General features: G+C 45.8%; 1 protein-coding gene and 1 long non-coding RNA gene across 3 annotated transcripts; both read left to right on the top strand.

Annotated features, from left to right (window-relative positions):
- Positions 1-8,914: 8,914 nt before the first annotated feature.
- Positions 8,915-14,135, top strand: LOC146766324 (uncharacterized). 2 transcript variants are annotated; one of them, XR_014958205.1, is made up of 4 exons: positions 8,915-9,540; positions 10,116-10,260; positions 11,163-11,384; positions 12,597-14,135. It is a non-coding gene; the product is annotated as an uncharacterized LOC146766324 (long non-coding RNA). The 2 variants fall into 2 exon arrangements; XR_014958204.1 differs by having other exon boundaries at positions 9,530-10,260.
- Positions 14,136-14,138: 3 nt separating this feature from the next.
- On the top strand, positions 14,139-19,736 carry LOC146766325 (uncharacterized). The gene is made up of 3 exons (XM_085590019.1): positions 14,139-14,291; positions 16,433-16,678; positions 17,368-19,736. Exons 1-3 carry the CDS (start codon positions 14,139-14,141, stop codon positions 17,659-17,661), a joined length of 693 nt encoding a protein of 230 aa, XP_085446145.1. The 3' UTR covers positions 17,662-19,736.
- Positions 19,737-20,167: the final 431 nt, after the last annotated feature.

The following is a 20,167-nucleotide window of genomic DNA, read 5'->3' on the forward strand; positions in this document are numbered from 1 at the left end:
CCAGAGCTCGCCAGGCCCCTGTGCAGCTTTGGCCTTGTCCATTGCCACCTGGCTCCCACAGCCTTGCAGTGCCCACCTCCCTGAGGCAGAAGAGGATCCCAGCAAAACATTGAAATTGGTCTGATCTGGGTTCCTTTCTAGATTGGGATCATTACTTGGATGATTGGGAAATGTTTGTGAATGATGGTTTGGTGACCTTGCCAGATGCTGAACACAAATTCTCAATGTACCTTGTGTGACAGTGTAATCACTGTCAAACTGGCAAGAGCTCTCTTCTACCATTTCCCATAAGTTCTTCTAAAGGTTGATGGATTCAGGAAAATATGCTATGCTCCTTTCTCAAGTCCTGAATGATCCCACAGGATCAATGTCGGTGGGAGGAAGGAGCATTTAGCTGTCCATCTTCCTCCCATGTGCAATGCCAGAGTGTCCTTCCGTGTGCTCTGTGCAGCCACAGAGAAGAGCAGAGAGGGAAGGGGCTGTGCCCCAGGGCTGAGCCTTGGGTGCAGCCTGAGGATCTCCTACAATGTCACAGGATCTGTTCTGTCCTGCCTTTCTTTGCAGATAACCCTGCTAGCAAAAGTGATCTGGCTTCCCAACCCACATTCAGGATTGAGCCTCTGGGAGATGCTGAGGGTAGGTCAAAGCCTTTTCCCCTGCGAGAGCTGCCAGCTCAGAGCCCAAAGCTCGGCCAGGAGGGAATCGCTGCAGGTGCCAGGACAGAACCATGCACGTGTGTGCCCTCGCCCTGGGCCAGCCTCTCACAACTTCTGCGGAGGCCTGGCAGGTGTTGGAAGGAGGCAGGGCCCTGGCCCAGTCTCAAAACCCAGCTAATTTTCTGATCCTTAACCATGACTTTGAAAAGCATTGCCTCCTGAAGGTGCCACCTCCCTGAATGGTGGATGGTTCCATCTGATCCAGATGTCTCTCTTCCTTTCCCAAGTAGTGCAACAAACATCTCTGCAGAAGGAGGCAGGTTTCCGGAGGAAGCAGTGGCTCAGTGCCAACCTCTGCTGCTGGAGGGAAGGCGATGCCAGACATGGGCACAGGCACAGGAGGTGATTGCTGGGCCCTAGCTGGCAGGGGCTGCTCAGGGATGGGTTTGGCCCCTGTCCCTCCAAGCAGCGACGGCCCAAGCAGCTGCGCTGGCCCCGGGCTCTCCTGCCGGCCTGCTGGGCTTTGTTGGGGGGCACAGCCTGTGCCAAGGGGCGGCAAGGTGCCTGCAGGCCCCAGCTCTGGGCAAACAGAGAACGTCCTGGCCGTATGCACCGTGCTGCCAGCTCAGCAGTGCAGCACAGCGCGGGCTCACGCTCCCCATTGCTCCCACAGATGCAGCCGGCCCCACAACACCTGTTCCTGATGCCCAGAACAGCCTCAGAAGTGGATGCCATTGGGAAACACGTTGTTTTGTACAGTTAATGACAGGTCTGCTTTTTTTGGAGCTTTCCTTCATGTTCACCTGTGTTGGAGTCTTGTATTACTGGATGAGAATATGGTGAGTGTTTTGATCATCTTTCCCTCAAACAACTTCTTTTAAAAGTCTAATGTAGATAGGAAGGATTTCAAGTGAGGCTGCAGTGGAGCTGTGGGCAGTCCATGGCTGTCCAAAGCACTCTGCTGAGGGTTCTCCTGCTGCCCAGTGCTTTCCTTGGCCTCTCCATTGCTGGGCCTTGTCCTGGGGGGCCGCTGGGGCTGCAGCCAGTGCTGGCTCCCCCTGAGGCTGCCTGGCCAGGAGCAGCCCCAGGGGCACAGGGCAGAGGCACAGCAAGGTGGGCAGGAGAAAGAGCGGGGACGAGATTGCCCCTGAAAGGCAGAGGCGCTCTGGGCCCGCTCCTGGCCAGGGAGCTGCCCAGAGCCGTCCCCTGCTCGCCGGGGCCTCGAGGGGCAGCTGTGCAGCTGGGCCAAGGTGTGCCAGCCGCTCCAGCCGTGCTGGGGAGCCTTGCCAGCTCTGGGCCCTGCTGTGCAGGAGGGTCCCTGTGTGCCACTGGCAGCTGGGGCCTCAGCCACTGCTCTCTCCACATCAGTGCCTCTGCAGCTTCACGAGACCAGCCAAACACTTCAGCCAGGGAGACCTGTGCCTGTCATCAGCCATCCCCAAGCCAATTTCGAGCATCCCTTCCAGAGCTGTATTACCCACTACTGCTGGGGACATGCTGCCACCACCCAACACAGAGCCCTCTGTCCCCAAAGGTGCTGACCCTGGTGTCCAGCCAGGACAGGAGGTGCAGCCCTCCTGCCAGTGGATGATCTGACTCCAGCAGCATCTTTGGCCTTCAGCTCTGGTCCCTGAGTGCTACCACCAGCACTGGCGGAGCTGCTTGTGTGGGCACAGCCAGTCCTGGGCAGGCAGCAGCTGGGCATCGGGCTCCTGAGACCAGCAGCTACTGTGCTTAGTTTTCATTTTGCAAGATTTAGGATTATTTTTCATAGAAAATTCTTCAAATATTTTGTCCCTTTTCCCTCAACAGTTCTATATTTTTCAAAGTAGTTTTAGAATTCAGAAAAACTTAGAATATTTTTACACTTTTAGAATAAAAATTAAAATTGTATTCAATTGGTAATCTATCCTCTATGAAGAACTAAGCCACCCTGTGACTCAAAGCCCTGTTCAGAGGATCTTTTCCTACCAGAAACTTGTGCCTAATCACAACAACTAACCTAAAACCTTTTCCCTGATGTTTTTTGGGATTCCTGACAAGATCACCTCTCAGTCTTCAGAGGCAAACTTTGAGCACAGCAGGAATCTCTTCAAGTCACCATCTTTGTTGGCTTCTGCACCAAGTGCCGCAGTCATAGAGCAGGGGCTTTGCTCAGCTTCCATCCACCCTGCTCCCCCCAGGGCTGTCCTGAGCCCTCTGCTGCAGCTGCTGCGCTGCCATGGAGCTGCTGTAAAACACAACAGCTCTGCCACACCCGCTCAGCAGGACTGGAGAAGCTTTCTGGCCTTGCTTACATTAGGCTGGTGGCTTCTGTAAACACAAGCTGAGCTTTTGAACGCTATGTCTCACCTGGCACAGGAACTGATGCTGCCTTTCTCATGGAGGCTAAACTCCCATGGGCTTTAAAAGCTTTCTGCCCAGCATATTGCTTGGAAAAGCATTTAATGCAGGCATTTAGTATTGAAAATTGCCCAGCCTGTGTATCAAAGTAGCTTGATTAAATGCTGGAGCCCACCAAAGCATCCCTCCAGGGCATATCTGTCTCTCCCCCACCTCTGCCTCCATGACTGCCAAACTGCACCTTTGAGAGTTCTTTTCTCCAGAAGCTGAATGGCACCATTGTATTTGGGGGAGGAAAAAAAAGGAAATGTTCTATGATACTATCATCATCACAATGATATCATCATCATCACAATGAGCTGCAAATTAGTTTAATGACATCGACAACTCAGACTGTGGACTTTCTTCTCAGAGTGCAGCACTGGCTTTACTATCCCTTGAAACTGCAGATGTGCTACAGTCTTTACAATCCCATTCATGCTTACCTAATTTGGAATCAAGCCCAGCTCTGTGAGAGCTTTAGGGATTGGGTCAACCCTGGCACTCTCGTGTGTCTGGAGTAACATGCCCAAGGCAGCTGCCACCTGAAGACAAAGCAGGGTACGGAAAAGCACAGGCTGAAGAACAGCTCGAACTGCAGGGAGCCCATTCCTGTCAGGAGTAACATGACCATCCCACCTTAGGACTGGGTTTTATGAGAAACAACTGCTCACTTTAAAAATTTTAAAACATTTATTAAACATTTACAAAAACATAAGAGAAGGACTACTAAGGAAGAACAGGCCTGGGAAGGCCCCCTACCCCATGGCTGCCTTCCAGGTGGCTGCCCCATCTCAAGATTGATGCTTCACCTTTTACATTCCTGGAGGGTGCATCAGCCACCCCTGGCCCCTCCCAAAGTCTGTCAGTCAACCCTTCTTTGCCCTTTATTGGTGGAATTTATTTCTTGTAGCTGCATTTGAAGGTCAAGTGTTGTCCCCCCATGCCACCCCAACAACAAGCTTTTCCATTCCTAACTCTCCCATGCAAGGGGTATATGTCGACACCTATTTTGGTGGACCCCCACCACAGGGAATGACGTGCATTGACTCAATGTTTGTAGAAGGCTGAACAAAAGCTTTATTAAGCTGTCCTATATTACTCTATACTAAAAACTATACTACTGCTATACTGAAGAAAAACCCGTGAGTCTTAGAGACAGTCCAACACAGAGTGGCTCCAGTTGGTCAAATGAAATCAAAAAACCATCACCAGAGTCCAATGAAGAAATCCCTCTTGGGTAAACAATCTCCATAACACAGAGATGTCTGTGTGACATCACAGAGATGTCTCTGTAACATCACAGACAGCTCTGTGACATCACAGTGATGTCATTGTGTCAGTACAGAGCTGTCCATGTGATGTCACAGTTATGTCATTGTGATATCAAAAAAACTGTGTGACATAAGACAGATGTCAGTGTGAGAGCACAATTAGCTGTGTGACCTCCTAGGGTAGAAGTGACAGCACAGTGTGACATCAGAGACAGCAGTGTGACATCACGGTGATGTCATTGTGACATCACAAAAATCTGTGTGACATCAGACTGCTGTCAGTGTGACATCAGAGATCGCTGTGTGACATCACAGAGATGTCAATGTGACATCGCAGACAGCTGTGTGACGTCACAGTGATGTCATTGTGACATCACAAAGAAGTTGAGTGACATCACAGAGAGCTGTGTGATATCACAGTCAGCAGTGTGACATCACAGTGATGTCATTGTGACATCACAGAAATGTCTCTGTGACATCACAGATACCTCTGTGACATCACAGAGATGTCTGTGTGACACCACAAAAAGCTTAGTGACCTCATGGGTTTGAAGTGTCATCACAGAGATGTCTGTGTGACATCACAGAGATATAAGTGTGACATCATAGACAGGTGTGTGACATCCCACAGACGTCTGTCTGATGTCACAGGAGGCTGTGTGATGACTCATAGATATCCATGTGACAACATGGACAGTTCTGTGTCATTGCAAATATGCCAGTGTGAAATCACAGACAGCTGTGTGACATCACAGAGATGTCAGTGTGACATCAGAGAGATGTCAGTGTGACATCACAGGCAGCTGTGTGACGTCACACCTCTGTCATTGTGACATCACAGATAGCTGTGTGACATCACATTGATGTGAGTTTGACATTACAGAGATGTCATTGTGACGTCAAAGACAGCTGTGTGACATCACAGAGATGTCAGAGTGACATCCCAGTGATGTTTGTGTGACATAACAGAGTGCTACGTGACATCACAGTGTTCTTATTGTGACATCACAGAGATGTCTCTGTGACATATGCAGTTTTAGAAAAGCACCAAGGAACCAACAAACATATAACCCCACTGACTTGTACCTCTTGTCTTCCCTTCCTCTCTCCCTCATGCATGCACCACGCACCTGTGCCTGGAATGGTTTGGAATTCCAGGAGCATCCTACATGCAAAGATCCACAGCAATCATTAGAGGCTGCCCTTTGCTGGCAAGGATGGGAAATATGAATGGGAGTGTGAAGTGACTACAAAGAAGGGCATGACAAGATTAATTAGCAGCACTCTGCCAGCCTTGGACATCAGTATTCCTCAGTGGCCACACACCTTGTGCTCCTAATACAAAGTTCCAGGGAGGCAAAGGCCCCAGCTTATTTACAGAAGGGATGATTTCCATATTTACTAGGTGTGTCTTTGCTCCCAAGCTGTCAGTTATTCCTTTTGCTTCATGAAGCAAATGGTTTGTATGCCAGTATCCAGTATCTCCAGTCTAAGTAGGGAAAAGAAAGTTGTGCTTTCTCAGCCCAGACTCTTATCCCAGGCCAGTGATACCCAGACCCTGCACTCAGGTGTTGGATGCACAACTCCGACCTCTCCCTTTTAACATAAAGTAGTGCTCAGTGATGGATCTGTATTAAGTAAACTATAAGCAAATAGGCAGCAGGACACTTGGTGCCAGGCTCTCCTCCCAGGTAACAAGGGATAGGATGAGAGGAAACATCCTCATGTTTAGCTTGGATATTAGACAAATTTTTTTCACAGGAAGAGTTGTCAAGCCATGGCACAGGCTGCCCAGGGCAGTGGTGCAGTCACGAGCCCTGGAAGGGCTCAAAAATTATGGGGTGTGGGACCTGAAGACATGGTTCAGTGGTGGACTTGATAATCTCAGAGGTCTTTTAGAGCCTTACTGATTCAGTGACTCCATGGAGAGAATCAATCTCACAGGATTAAGTTGCATTCTCCAGTGTGAGTTTAAGGGCAGCTACACTGAGTTAAGCCCTGCATAACTCGACCTGTCTGTTCTGTGGGATTAGTTTGGTTTACTTCATGCTATTCCTGACCACACCAGCAGAGTGTGGCAAAAATTCTTAGTACTAAGTCTGCATTTGCAGTACTTCATAATTCTGCTGGAATTTTCCCAGTAAAGGGAAGGAAATGTGGTTTTGTTTCCTACCTCTTTCACAGTTCTATTCTCACCTTATCTTGCAAATATAATGAAGTATTTCACTAGAGAACATTCCTTCATGGTACTGCAATAATTGTCTTACTTTACTCTGATGTTCTTCTATAAAAACATGGAAACTTTTTTCTCCCAAGATTTAAATTTTGCTGAAACTGAGACCTTTCTTCTGGTCTCTAGATTTCACAATACACCTGGTCGACAGCATACACACAGCTCAACTGTTCCTGCCTCTCCATCAGAGTTTGCCTCCCACTGCATAGCTTCAGTCAGGCTATTTCAAATGGGTGAATAAAGTTTTTTTGAAAATAAATTGAAAGGGACTTTTGGATCTAGCCAAATTCTGTTGATAGCTGAAGTAACTCCCTCCAGATGGTACCAGAATGCCTAGCAGGTTTTCCTTTGGCAGCTGTCTGGTTTGTTGGGGGTTGCTTTGTTCATCTTTGTGCCAATGAGATGGTTTCTGTTGCCTTCCTTCAGCGCAGGCATGAGAGGTGCAGAGCAGCTGTGCGAGGTGGGCACGTGGAGGTTCCTGGGGAGGGCACTGCTCCCAGGTAGCAGTGTGGAGCTCCTGCCAGGCTCTGGCTAATGGTGAAGCTGCATGGGAAGCTGCTTTACCCTTCCTCTCTCTCCTCAGTGCATACTGACTGTCAGAGACAGAAAGTGTAGTGACCTGTCTGGGGTTTATGGCAGGGACCTGAGACTTCATAGTCATTAAGAATTGGGTATTTCTGTTTCATGTTTTCTGCTCATCTCCCTGTTTCAACTGAAACACCTTTACAAATATGCTGAGCCCTTGGATTCTTTCAGCCTTTCTCACCACATCCCACGCATCTCCTGTAACACACCTCTGCCTGTTTATTTGGCTGTGTCCTTCTGTAATCAGATTGTGCATGTGCTCCGAGAAAGGAAGATGGGAAATGACCATCCTCTTAATTTTCTTTTTTTTTCTCTTTCCCTGGTAAAAATTACTAGCTAAGCTCCTGTATAATTTAGACTTGTTTGTTTTCCACGCTGTCCCTCTAGAGAAGATTTATCACCTTGTTCATTTTTAATTATGAAATTGGTTAAAGGAAATGCTGAGAAAGTAAAAGAAATTAAAACAATATACATTTTAAAATAGCTCCAGTGTTCACCCGTGTTTTACTCTGATGGAACTTTTGACATTTGTTTTGGTGTGTGAAAGAAGCCAAAATTAAAATGAAAGGTAGAAATCTTCTCATCTCTCTATTGCTTTTTAAGTTCTGAGGTGTTATTTTATTTGTATGTCCTATTCTCAGTGCATTCCTGGTTTTCACGCAAGATATCCAAAGCTGTGAAATGTGAAAACCATGTACTTGATTAAATGTTTGCAAGATTTTTCCCTCTGTATTTCAGGCTCAGGTTGGAAGTGGCAATTTCAGCTGGTCCTCTTCTAACCAGGCAGTAGCCACAGTGACAGTCACAGGAGTGATGAGCACGGGGAGTGATGCTGGGGTCAGCATTATTCGGGCGTTCGACGTGCGGAATCCGCTGCTTTGTGGTGAAATGAAGGCAAGAGATTCATTGTTCAGTGCTTGTTCTTGAATGTGGCTTTTGGAAACAGCAAAGGCACTGAGAATGCCATAGGCAATCCCCTTCCACTTCCTGCCCTGTGGCAGGTTAAGTGATTCCTTTCAGTTTGTGCTTTAGGGAATCCAGCACTGTCCAGTGCATTAACCTGACTCCCATTTTTGCCCCTTCCTGATTTCCTTGGCAAGCCTTTTTCCCTGTTGGATGTTTTAAGTGCAAGAATGAAATGGTAATTAACTCCTGGCCTGGCCATCCAGGCAGACAAGCCACACTAGAAATTCATTCTGTAGGGCGATAGGTGGGTGCTCTCCCTTGATACCAAAGGGTGACAGTTGTTACAGGATGTACAAGGAAATTTCTGTCTGGAGAAGAACCTGAGCTGAGCACTGTGCTGCAGACGGGCTGCAAATACCTGAGTTGGCCAAGAAAAAACAGCACTTTAGGAAAATTAGGAGAAAATGGCAATAAAAACCATAGCTCCCAAGAGGGATTTTGTGGTGTCTCTGCAGACCATCCCCTGTTCTTAGGTCATGGTGGTCAGTGTGCGTGGTTTGGAGCGAGGAGAATGCAGGAACAGTACATGTGGTGGCCCCAAAGGGAGGGGTGTGACATGAATTAAAATCTGTTCAGAATTTAGCTTACACACTCACTCTGAAATAATTCTCTGAACAGCCTAAGATGCTGCTTTTTAGCAGTGCAACAGTTACCAGCTGGAGACACAGGGAGGAAGATTTTTTCAGCTCAAACTTCTTATCCTCACACATAAGACAAAGCCTGAAGACAGAAAGAAACCTTCTGACCATGTGAGCTTTCAGAGCAGTGTCTTTCACAATCTGAATAGGTTATTTTTGAATGCTTTTTTTTTTCCTGTGTTAGGAGCTGCCTTCTGTGTGAACAGCTCTTCAGAGTTCTGTTTACTGATCTCAGTGAGTCAGTTTTCAGTAGTAGTAGTTTTAGGAGTAGTTAATCCACACAGATTACATCTTTAATTCTGTCCCATATAGTTTGGTATCCTGAAGCCAGTTGCAGAAGATTAAGTAGTTAAGATCCTGCAAATAAAAGCTGTGATTGCTGTGAAATCTCTGGTCTGAGGTAGGTTCTTTAATGGATGCTAAACCTCTCCCAGCTGGTGATGATAGCCCCTGGAGATAGCACACAGCAGTCCACACTTCAAAGTCTGCAAAGCAGAGGAGAGAATGACAGGAGCAGCAGTAAAAGGGAAGCTCACCAAGCTGCTGTGGGCTTGGGCTGGCGTGGAGCAGAGCAGTGACCCAGCCTGTCCCTGTTCCGTCCCTGGCAGGTGTCCGTGAGCGAGCCCAGCGCCATGGAGTTCACTTCCTGCAGGTGGAGGCACACGTGGGGCAGGTGCTGGAGCTGCCCCTGAGGATCAGTGGCCGGACCAGCGTGGACAGGGGCGAGCTGGTCCCCCTGAGCGACTGCTCACAGCTGGAGCTGGGGGTGGAGCTGGAGAACCCTGGTGTGTTCAGCCCACTTGAAGGTGCTTTAACTCCCTCCCTGGTTTGGAAGTTAAATTGGTGACAGGTCACACCTCTCCCAAGTCACACTTCTCCCTTAAATCACTGATTCATAGTTCTGTACAGTATCCCCACAGAACTGCCAACCTCAGAGGGGAGGGGGTCCGAATAGTTTTATTTTGAGGATATATTTGCTTTCTTATGCAGAATGGTTTGAGTTGGAGAGACTTAAAAGTTCTTCCAGTCCCACCCTCTGCAATGGGCAAGGACACATTTCACCTGTCCCAGGCTGCTCCAAGCCTTGTCCAGCCTGGCCTTGGGCACTTTCAGGGATCCAGGGGTAGCCACAGCTTCTCTGGGCACCCTGTGCCAGAGCCCTACCACTCTCTCAGCCAAGAATTCTTTCCCAGTATCCTGTCTAAACCTTTTCTTTTTCAGTTTCAGGCCATTCTCCCTTGTCCTGTCCCTACATGTCCTTGTAAAAAGTTCTCTCCATCTTTCTGGTAGGCTGCCTTCAAACAGCTGTGTGGAATTTGATGACCATGCCTGGGCATTTCTTTCCAAATAAGCTCTTGTATATTTTTAATTTATCTGACAGGAAGACTTAAGCCAGCTGCTGATTTTTGCAGTGGGGTGAGACTGAAGGCTGAATTTCAGGGTACACCAGGCTGGTGGTTGTGTACACCCACGGGCACGTGCGCCTCAGTGCCAGCATCGCCATCGCCGCTTATCTCCTGCTGAGAGTGAGTCTGCTTCCTCTGCTCCTGGAGAGATCCAGGATCCAGCACTGAAGCACCTTTACATGACAGGGAGCAGGTTATGCAAGGAATAGGTTTGAAAAACTGAGGTGGGTGGGTTTACATTCCACCACTGGCTGGTTCAGTGAAGAAAATAAGAAAGAAGCTGAGTGCAGGGTCAATAGATGGAAATACAGAAGAGGCTGCTTTGTTGCCTCTTCTGCAGAAGCCTAGCACTGACTGCAGGCTGAAGTCTGAGTATTTCACCATAGCTTTCCCTCAATATGGAAAAAATGGTAGTGCAAATGCTACGGATTTGTGTTTATAATGAATGTAATGTGATGTTGTGAAACACAAACTGGAAAGGTTTTTGTGCACTAAATGTCAGGTTAACTGCTGTGGTGGTGAACAGCACAGGCTGAACCAAGGATGCACATCAGTGCAGAATTTGTTAGACAGATATGAAGTTAAACTTGTGTAGGAGAATAACTACATACACAGAATTGTTCTGGAGAGAGCACTGGCAAGTGAAAGTACAATTTGATGTAATTTCATCCATTTTAAATAGTTCTTTGAAAGTATAGCAGAATAGTATCTCTCTGTGCTCAGAACAATATATTAAGGGTCTCCCTTTTGCTGTAATTCTTCATGAGAGAGATGTGATTAAAAGGCAGCTAAAACTTGTCTTTGGATCTGTTGCTTCCTTTGAATCTAATCCAGCTGGACAGAATCCTTGTGGATTTTAGTGCATCTCTGTTTTTCGCTAAGTGTGCTGAAAAACCACTGCATGGGAGAAATCACAGCCTTATCCAAGTATAGCTGTTCCATTCAGAAGGAGGTTTATTTTGCAGAGCACAACCAAACAGTGTAAATAGATGATTAATTTGCAATTAATTAATTGATTACAGGCTATCAATCTACCATCAGTTGCTTTAGTGACTTTGGGTTCCTCCAAGGATGTGTTGTTTGAAGGAGGACCCAGGCCATGGGTCCAAGAACCTTCCAAGTTCTTCAGGAAGGTTGCTGCTGAGGATGCAGAAAGCATTGCCTCCTCTTTACTTGAACGTGCCACACCTCGAAACAGCAACCAGCACTGGGTTAGGGTGCTGTGCAGGAGCCTGGGAGAGCAGGTGAGTGCCAGAAGGGCTTGCTGTTGCCCTCCATCAGGTGCTGAGAACTGGCTCCAGACACATTTATGGTGCCATATGCCTGTTATGTATCTAGATGCTTTTATAATGAGCCAGTAAAGAACTTGGGTAAGTACATTGTTTATGCATTTTGATGCAGATTTTAGAGTGAGCATTTCACAGCATTACATTAAAAAGTGGTTTATGATGGGTTTATTGCAGTATAAACCCAAGTTGTGGAAGCCTTGTGTTGTGGGATGCATTGAACATCCTAATGAGTGCAGGTTCAGTTTGCATGAACAGGATCAGAGCAGGAGGTTACTGAGCAGGCTGACTCCTCTGTCTGACCTGCTTCTCTTAACTGTGTTACCTTCCAGTGTAATTCTGTTTATTCTAACAAATGGCAACCCCAGGAATTGACTGCTCTACTCTCTGTGCAGCCTTGGTGAGCGTGGCTGTGCTCATTTTCCACTTGGTTTTGTTCTCTCCAACATACAGAAGTGATTTCTCCTGCTTTACTCACCCCCCTCAGCCCATGAAGCTTTTAGCTTCAATATAGTGTTCTTCTGCAATTCTGCAAGGCTTAAGCATTTTGGTGGGGCTGCCAAGTTCCACTGATTTCCTCACTTTGCAAAGTGGAGCTGTTTCTGTCAGTGCAGATTCCAAAGGAACAGGCCTTGCTGTTGGTGTGCAGGTCTGTGCAAGGCTGGCTGTCCCCAGCACATCACCCCTGCATGGCTCTGCCCAGCACCAGTGCGTGGGGGCATGGGGCAGGTGACCAGAGCTGCCTCAGCCTTCTCTGCTTTTAGATCCACTTCACTTTGCTGAAGGCTAGAAAAGGAGTGTAAAATAAAATATAAGGTGTTTTTAAACACACTGAAGTGGCTATAAATGTTGCCTTTGAGCTGTTCTGTTCTCACTCTGCAAGAACACCTGCTGTTTCCTTTCTCAGTTACATGAGATTTGTTGTTTGAATCAAATTTGATAGTAATGAACATGAACACCGAGGAAAGAGTTCCCAGGAACAGTACTTTCATAGTGATAAAGAATTGTTCTTGAGATGTGCTCCCTCTTTTACATCTTCCTGTGTCTTAATAGTGCTGTAAATCCCCAAGCACTGTATTTTTGCTTTTCATTCTGATATCACAGTGTAACTGAGACCTGTGGAAATACAGTGTGCCTGAACTAAACTCTTTCCTCATTTGCTGTTTTCAGGTTATTGCCTTAACAGTTGGGAACAGCCCCACAGTCACCAACCCTTTCCCAGTGGTTGAGCCTGCTGTGGTGAAGCTCATCTGTGCTCTCCCTTCCCGGCTGGCTTTGATTCCTGTTTATGGCAGCCCTCAGCTTGCTCTCTCCTGCCCTTTGCTCCAGCAAAGCAAGCAACTGGTAAGCCTGGGAAGTGTCAGGAGAAGAAGGTGTTCTTAGAGCAGAAAACTCAGTGTTTGGAGCTCCATGTGTGAAACATCGCAGCTGCTGCAAGAGGAGCAGTAACTGGTGCTGTGGCCACACTGTGCCCTTGGGGGCCCAGCACAGAGCAGGCTGGGGGAGTCCTGCAGTAAATGGACAAGAGATACGTGTCGATTATCAGGCATAAGGAACTTTGCTATTCTGTTTTTCTTGCTAAAAGGTGTTGTCACGTGTTGGCTGCTGAGTAAGCCACATTTGGTTGTGTTAATATTCCCTGGCAAATGTAAAAGTCATCCTCCTTCCCTAAAATGAATCATTTTAAAGAGCTTCTATGTAATAACAAGAGGAGATGGAGACTTTTGTGTATTGTTAGCCACCTCAGAGCTCACCTGCTTTTCTGGCTCCATTATGTGTCAGCTTACCTTGGTGCACTGCTGTTGCTAATGCATTTCACCAGAGCAACACCAGAATTTTGATCTTTAACAAACAGCGGTGTTTGTCATAATTTATTTGAATTTTAAAAACAATTTCATTGAGCTGTGGTTCAATTTTGTTGTTGTTGGTTTGGGGATTTTTTTTTTTTCTTATGGTAATTCACTGGCTAAAAAACCCCAAAGCTATGCTCCAGTAAAACCCCCTTAGAGTTCAGAGATTCACAGAATGCTCTGAGTTGGAAGGGACCCAAAAGGATCATGGAGTCCAACTCTAAATGGCCCATACAGGACTTGAACCTACCTGGTGTAAGCAGCACTATGCTCTGACCAGCTGAGATAATCTCAGGGCTGTTGGAGCACAGCTGAATGCCTTGCACTGATGGCTCCTTTTAATGAACATTCCTTATGCATTGATGTTGTAACAAACCTCATGGAACTCAGCACATGTTTTCTTTAATGATTAAAAAATCCTATTGTATTGGTTCAGTTCAAAATATTCCTTCTGTTTCAGGTTCCTGTTTCCAATTACCACAATCCAGTGCTGGAGTTGGCTGCCTATGACCAGCAAGGCAGGAAATTTGATAACTTCAGCTCCCTTAGTATTGTGTGGTTATCCACAAATAAGGCCATTGCTCGTATTGAGGCGGAGCTGCCAATGGAGCTGACTCTGAAGGAGGAGGGCAATGGTCAGAAGAAAATGCAGGGTATGAGTGAGCTGAAATGAGCATTTCTTTGTTTGAAGGTCCGGATTAAATCTGTTTGGCAGTGTCTGATCTTGATTAAAGAAATTACTGTAATCTGCAGTCATACTTCAGTTTAACATCAGTGTGCATGTTTTAGTGTGTGCTATTAAAGAGAGGAGAGAAAAGGAACCAAGTCCAATGTCTAGAACCTGTGTTGAGAGAGAAAGTTCATGTCTGATGAGAATGAGCCTAGAGGAGCTGGATGTATTTCTCATCTTTGTTGCATTCTGGTAGCTGACCGTGAGTTTGGAACTGCTGCCATCTCTGCCACTGCCACTGGATTCCAGCAGCCCCACCTGAAGGCAGCCAGAGCCCAAACACCGGTAACAGTACCTGGGGGGATTTGCCATTTCCCTGTGGTCAATGCTCAGTGTTCTGGTGGCTTTATTTCCCCCAGACACAGTACTGTACAAATCAGGCAGCTCCCTGGTGCAGTCTGGTTCATTCTGCAGAGGTTTGATACTGGTTCATGGTTTTCCTGCTTTCCTCTGCGCTAGGTGCTGCTATCCAAATCAAATTTGTCCAAATTCTTGGAAGTTTTTTAACCATCTGAGCAAGGGCATTACAGAGAAGTGTTTCAGTTGGTTTTGTTTCAGTTTAGGGTTTGTTAATGAATCTCTGCTGCTTGTCCTTCACTAAAGCAGCCATGTGCTTCATGCAGCTGTCACTGGGGAAAGCAAATGGATTATTGCCCCTGCAGAGCTGGGTGGGAAAGTTCTGCATGAGCAAAGCAAAAGCTGACTGATTCCTCATATGGACCATGTGTTATTCTGGGCTCTGACTGATGCTCTGTTTTTTTTTTCTTTCTGATGCCAGTCATAAGCCCAGGCTGTCATTTTACAAGTCATTAGCCATTCCCTGAAATACTTAGTGTGTTGATACTCAAGCTAGGGAAGAAAAACAGTAAAAGGTGATGATAATGAGCAAAGAGGGCAGGTGTAAACAGCTGGCAGTTTTCTGTGTATGTCACTTTTGTAAGCTGAATATAAGGGCAGGTTTCAGCCTGTGGAATAACCTGACATGTGCAATAACTGACTCTTAAAATATTCTGCTTCCTAACTGGAATTTCTGTTTAATCTTGTTAGCAAGATTTAAGTGGATTTGAACTATATGCAGTACCTTGAAAACATACTTGAGGCAAAAAGTTAAATATGCACTGAGAGGTTACAGGGTTTAACTCAAAGTGGGTAGCAGATGGGCACCAGTAATGTGAAATATTCTGTGGGCCAGGCTCCTCTCAGCTTGGCCCAGGTGTGGCATCTGCTTAGTAAATTCTTTGAGAGGTGATCTTTTTTGCCACTTGGTTCTTGACTTTTCTTTGAGGTTTCCACTCTTCTCATGTTGGGAAAGCATGGTGCAGATGTATTTCCCCTGAAGAATATGACTATGGCTTAATGAGAATTACTGCAGAGACAAAGTTACTTTGCTGCTGAAGTTATTTGAGATATTTGGTTGTGGTTTTTTTTTTTTTTTTCCCTTAGAAATCGAGCTGTAATATGGATACTTGATGTTCTACAATCATTTTGTAGTTCACTGTGCTCTGCTTTGTTAAGCCAGTATTATATATTCTTTCTTACTTTTCAAAATAATTAGTAAAGAGACTGCTGTAAACTCTGCCTTGAGTTCAGAGAACACTGGCATATTCTTAAGTTCTATTCTCTGTGTTTAAATTTAGGAGGACTCTGTAGATGCCAGTCCTGCTGCCCTTTGTAGGCTCATGAATGAGTTGTTTGTTTTTAATGAGGTGACGTGGGTGCATTTTTCAAGTACATCAGCAATGGGCTGCTCTGCTCTGCTTTCAAACCTGCCCGTTCTCCTTTCTTGCAGCCAAAAACACAAACAGAAATCTAGTAGATGGGATATTAAGATGCCTTGACTGTTGTTCCATGTTTAAGTGGAACACCCTATTATGCCATTAGGGAAAGATCACATCCTTTCTACATCAAGGAGATAATTCTACTAATGAGGTGAAATGGGTACAGAGTACTGACTTCCTCTAGAAATCTTTTCCTTTTCTGAGCTAATGTTGTTATGAGTGAGTGATTAAAGCTGCATTTGTTCCAGTATTCATGTACTTACATTTAAGGAAGAATTTCTTTTGGTGGCCTGCTAAGAAGCATGAAAAGATGAGTTAGAGCTAGAACACCTTGTGCATGTTCCTTATCATTCTGTATGAACTTGGGCCGTGGCTCAGAGTTAATACCCTGTCTGTGCTTGTCAGACATCATTCACTGATGCTGCAGGGCTGGGCCCTGGTCCTCTGCCTTGGCCAGGGGTGCAGAAAAGAGCAGCCCTGAGGATGCCCTTCCCTGTGCTGACTGACTGAGCCCTCTGGATCTTGTGGGCATCTCATCCCTCAGCCTGTGCTCTGAGCTTTGGTTGCCTGCCTTAAACATCCTCCCTGCACACACAGGACTCTGCAGTGTTGTGCCTCTTTCTGTAACTGCTACCATTGTTCTTGCAGCACGAGGCTGTGCTCCCAGGGCCTGCCACCATTGAACTGGTGCTTGTGGAAGATGTGAAAGTGAGCCCCACTGGGCTCTCCATCTACAACCACCCTGACATCCAGGTGAGGAGTTACTCTGCTGCTTTCCAGCTGCAGGGAGGAAAACATCACACATTACTGATGCTTGAGATGCTGCTCAGCAACCAGGACGGCAGCTCCGTGCTGAGAATCTTTGGTGCCAGGGAAATCCTGGATAGCCTGGAGGTGAGGGCATTCCCAGGGAGTGTCTCAGCACAGCTGAAAGCATTCTGAGCTGTCACATGCAGCTTTCTAATGCGAGGCACTCCCTGCCATCTTCACCGTGTCAAGGTTTATTCCTGAGATGATTTGGAAATGCTCATCTTGGAATGATGATTATTCCTCAGTTTTCACTTTTCACTGGATCCCAGAATGCTTTGGGTTGGCAGGACCCTGAAGCTCATCTTGTTCCAATGCATTGCCATGGGATGCCACTCACTCACTGGGTTGCTCAGGAGCCCATCCAGCCTGGCCTCGGGTTTTGGGCTCGTGCAGGTGTGGCAGGCTCACCTGGGCATACAGCCTGGCATGTATGAGCCAGCTCACAGGTCAGGAAGCAAAAACCTGCTTTACCCCTGTGGGGAAGTCTTGCCCAAGTAAGTGTGTGACTGACTGCCCATAGCTCACACAGCCCATTGAGGCTCTGTGGGTTTTGGCTGTGTGGGGTTAGCCCAGACCTGTGGACGGGGCAGGTGAGAGGCAATAGGCAGGGGGAAATGCTGCAGGTGTCACTGTACGGGTGCACCTGACTCCTCTGGAGGGGTGAATTGCTCAGTGTTTCTGAGGAATCGCCCATTGCTGGCAGCTGGCCTGGAAGAGGGAGCTGTGCTGTGCCGTGCCAGCAGTCTGTTCCAGGTTGGATGTTCCCTGTGCAGGTGAAATGTGAGTCCCCAGCCGTGAAGGTGCTGGAGAAGGAGAAGTCCTATGGGCTGCCCAGTGATGTGGTGTACACTGTGAGCCTGGCTGATCCCAGAGTTCCCAGCCAGGGCTCCCTGTCCACCAGTGTGACTGTCTCCAGTCCCATGACAGACCAGTCCATCACCATCCCAGTGACAGTGATCTACCTGACTGACAGAACCACTGCACCCGTGAGATGTAAGTTTAGATCTGCACTCCGTATGCCAGCAGGAACCTTTAATTTCTCTGATGTTTATGAGGTTAACTCTTAAAGCAGGTTGGAGAAGATGCTCCTTTTAACTCAATATTGCCTCCTCTTAATCAATTCTGCAGATGAAGCCAGTTTGGTGAGTCTTACCAGGTGATGATCTTCACGCTTTTTGCACTCTTAGCAGGGACAGCTGTTATGATCATAGGTAAGAGAAGGAAAGATTGCACAAGAATTTTTCTCCATAGCTTCTTACAGTGCGTTAGCTGTAAGATAAAAAGGAATTATTGCCATGCAAAATTATTTTGGTTTGTTTTTCAATTGTCTTGTGGCTTACCATGCATTTTTCTCACCGAATGAACAGCACAGTCAGCCAGTATTCCACCCAAGGACAAGTCTTCAGCACACACCTAACAGTAAGCAGCTGTCACCCAGTTAGAAGGGAATTAATTGATTAGTCTGGCCATTGCTCTGGAATTGAATGTAGGAAGGTCTGTAATCAAGAGTAGCAATGAAAAATAATTCACATTCTTACAGATGTGTTGGAGTTACAGTGAGCTGCAGGCATGGTTGTACACACAGGTGATGCTTCAGGTAAAATAAGGCAAATTCAAGTGAACGTCACTTGCTGAGGGGAAATGTACTGTGCTCCCCTCAGACTTAAGTCCTGAACAGGAAGACCCACAAATTCTGATACTTGCAGGGTACCTTTCCAAGAGGCACTGAGCTAAAGGGATGATTTCACTTGGAATGGATCATCAGGTTCATTGCCAGTGTCCAGCAGATGCTCAAGAGCAGTTGTTTGCTCCTTCTCCCACCATTCATTCCCAAGCCTGAGTGTTGTCTTCTCCTTCCCCTGTTTCAGGTTCCATCGGGTCACCTGCACATTCCTTCAGCTCCCAGGCCTCCAGCAGGCAGAGCAGCCCCTCGGCCAGGCTCTGGAGCACGGGTTACGCCTCTCAGGAGGGGCAGCACGGCTTCTCCTCGTGGCAAATCAAAACAAATGTACAGCTCAGTGCCTTAGCAAGCTCAGCAACTTCAGCAGTTGGGATGTAATTCAGGTTTGCTCTGGAATATTACTAGGTCCTTAATTTATTTACTTTTTTTTACTATTTAGGGCTCTGAGTTTATTTTTGTTTTTTATGTCAGTGCTTCAATTCTCAAAAGCTTGTTTTATCTTTTGTTTTTTGCTGCCTGCACAAAAGGCAATGTTTAGGCTAGTCTGGCTTTCTTGCATTCTTCAAGCAACTAGAAGTTATACCTAAGTTAGGGCAATAACAGTTTTTTATTTACTTTTTATAAAAATAAGATTTATTTCTAATTAACTTTTTTTAAAAAGGGGAAATTAGAAAAACAGGTGAAATATGAGCCAAAAATTTTGAAGGATTGTTTATTTTGAAGAACTGTTTTTTGTTTTGTGTTCCAAAAACTCAGGATTGTATTGCACTGATAAGTGTTCTTTGTTTAGCCTTTCACTGGGATTCACCAGCACAATATGCTGGTTTAGCATGAGAAATGCTGGAACAACTGTGAATAATTTAAAAGTTTTTTTACAACAATGATTGGAAAAGGAATAAAAAAAAAGAAACCCAGAACTTAGTGTGAGTTGCTTTGGGTACAACTGCAGTATTCCTTGGTACTGTAAACACTTTTCTGAACTGGGACTGTGAAAGCATGTGCCTTCTAAGTGCACCCTTCTTCTGGTAGGAATCCTTTCTTTTGAGGATATAATCACATCCCAGTCACTTTTCTTTGTGAGCAGGGTTTTGCAGCTATCAGATAAGGGTTTTCTTTACATATATCAGGCATCCCAGTTTTAACTGTGAATAATATTCTGGCTCTCTGAACTTTGCCAAGGACCATAAGGAAAGTGAAATAGCAAAATACTTTGTGTGCAGAATTATGCAGGCAAATAGATGAATGGAATGCAAACCCAGTGCATAGCATGGAGTTTTGGTTTCACAAAGTGTTATAAACAAAAACATTGTTACATGAAATTGTATTGAGTCTTGTTTAACTTACTGGCTAATTTTGGAGAAATTCTGCCTTAAGTGCTAGTACTACTAAAAAAGGTCAGTTTGGATGTAGATAAACAGTTGAATCTGTATTAAAGCTTTTTTAGACTTCTTTATTTTGAATTTTCTCGTGGTATGGTTGTTCAGAGTCTAGCACTGGACTATATTATTTAAACCTGTATTATTTAATAAAGCTTTTAAAGATTCCTTCATGTTGCTGTCGAAGAATTTTTTGCAGTTTGGCTGTTTAGAATTTAGCATTGGCTGTTGTTGGAACTTCACTTCCTACAGCCCCTCAGTGTTTGCAATCACAATTTTCCAATCTTAATTTTCTCTCTGTTGGCAATGTAATGTTTTGAAATACTTTGACAATTCTTCCACTAGTATTTGTTGTCAGAGATTTCTTCCAGTTTTCACAAAGCATCTTCAATTCCTGATGAAATCAGTGATGACTGTAGAAGCAGCTGCTCATTTTCTAGGTTTGTTCAAACTTACCATTTTGTTCATTTGGGTTTTAAAAGAAAGATGTGGTCTTTTTTCCACTTGAATCACTTG

The sequence above is a fragment of the Lonchura striata genome, chromosome 12 (assembly GCF_050655825.1).
Source record: "Lonchura striata isolate lonStrDom1 chromosome 12, ASM5065582v1, whole genome shotgun sequence".
In the NCBI taxonomy this organism is placed as follows: domain Eukaryota; kingdom Metazoa; phylum Chordata; class Aves; order Passeriformes; family Estrildidae; genus Lonchura; species Lonchura striata.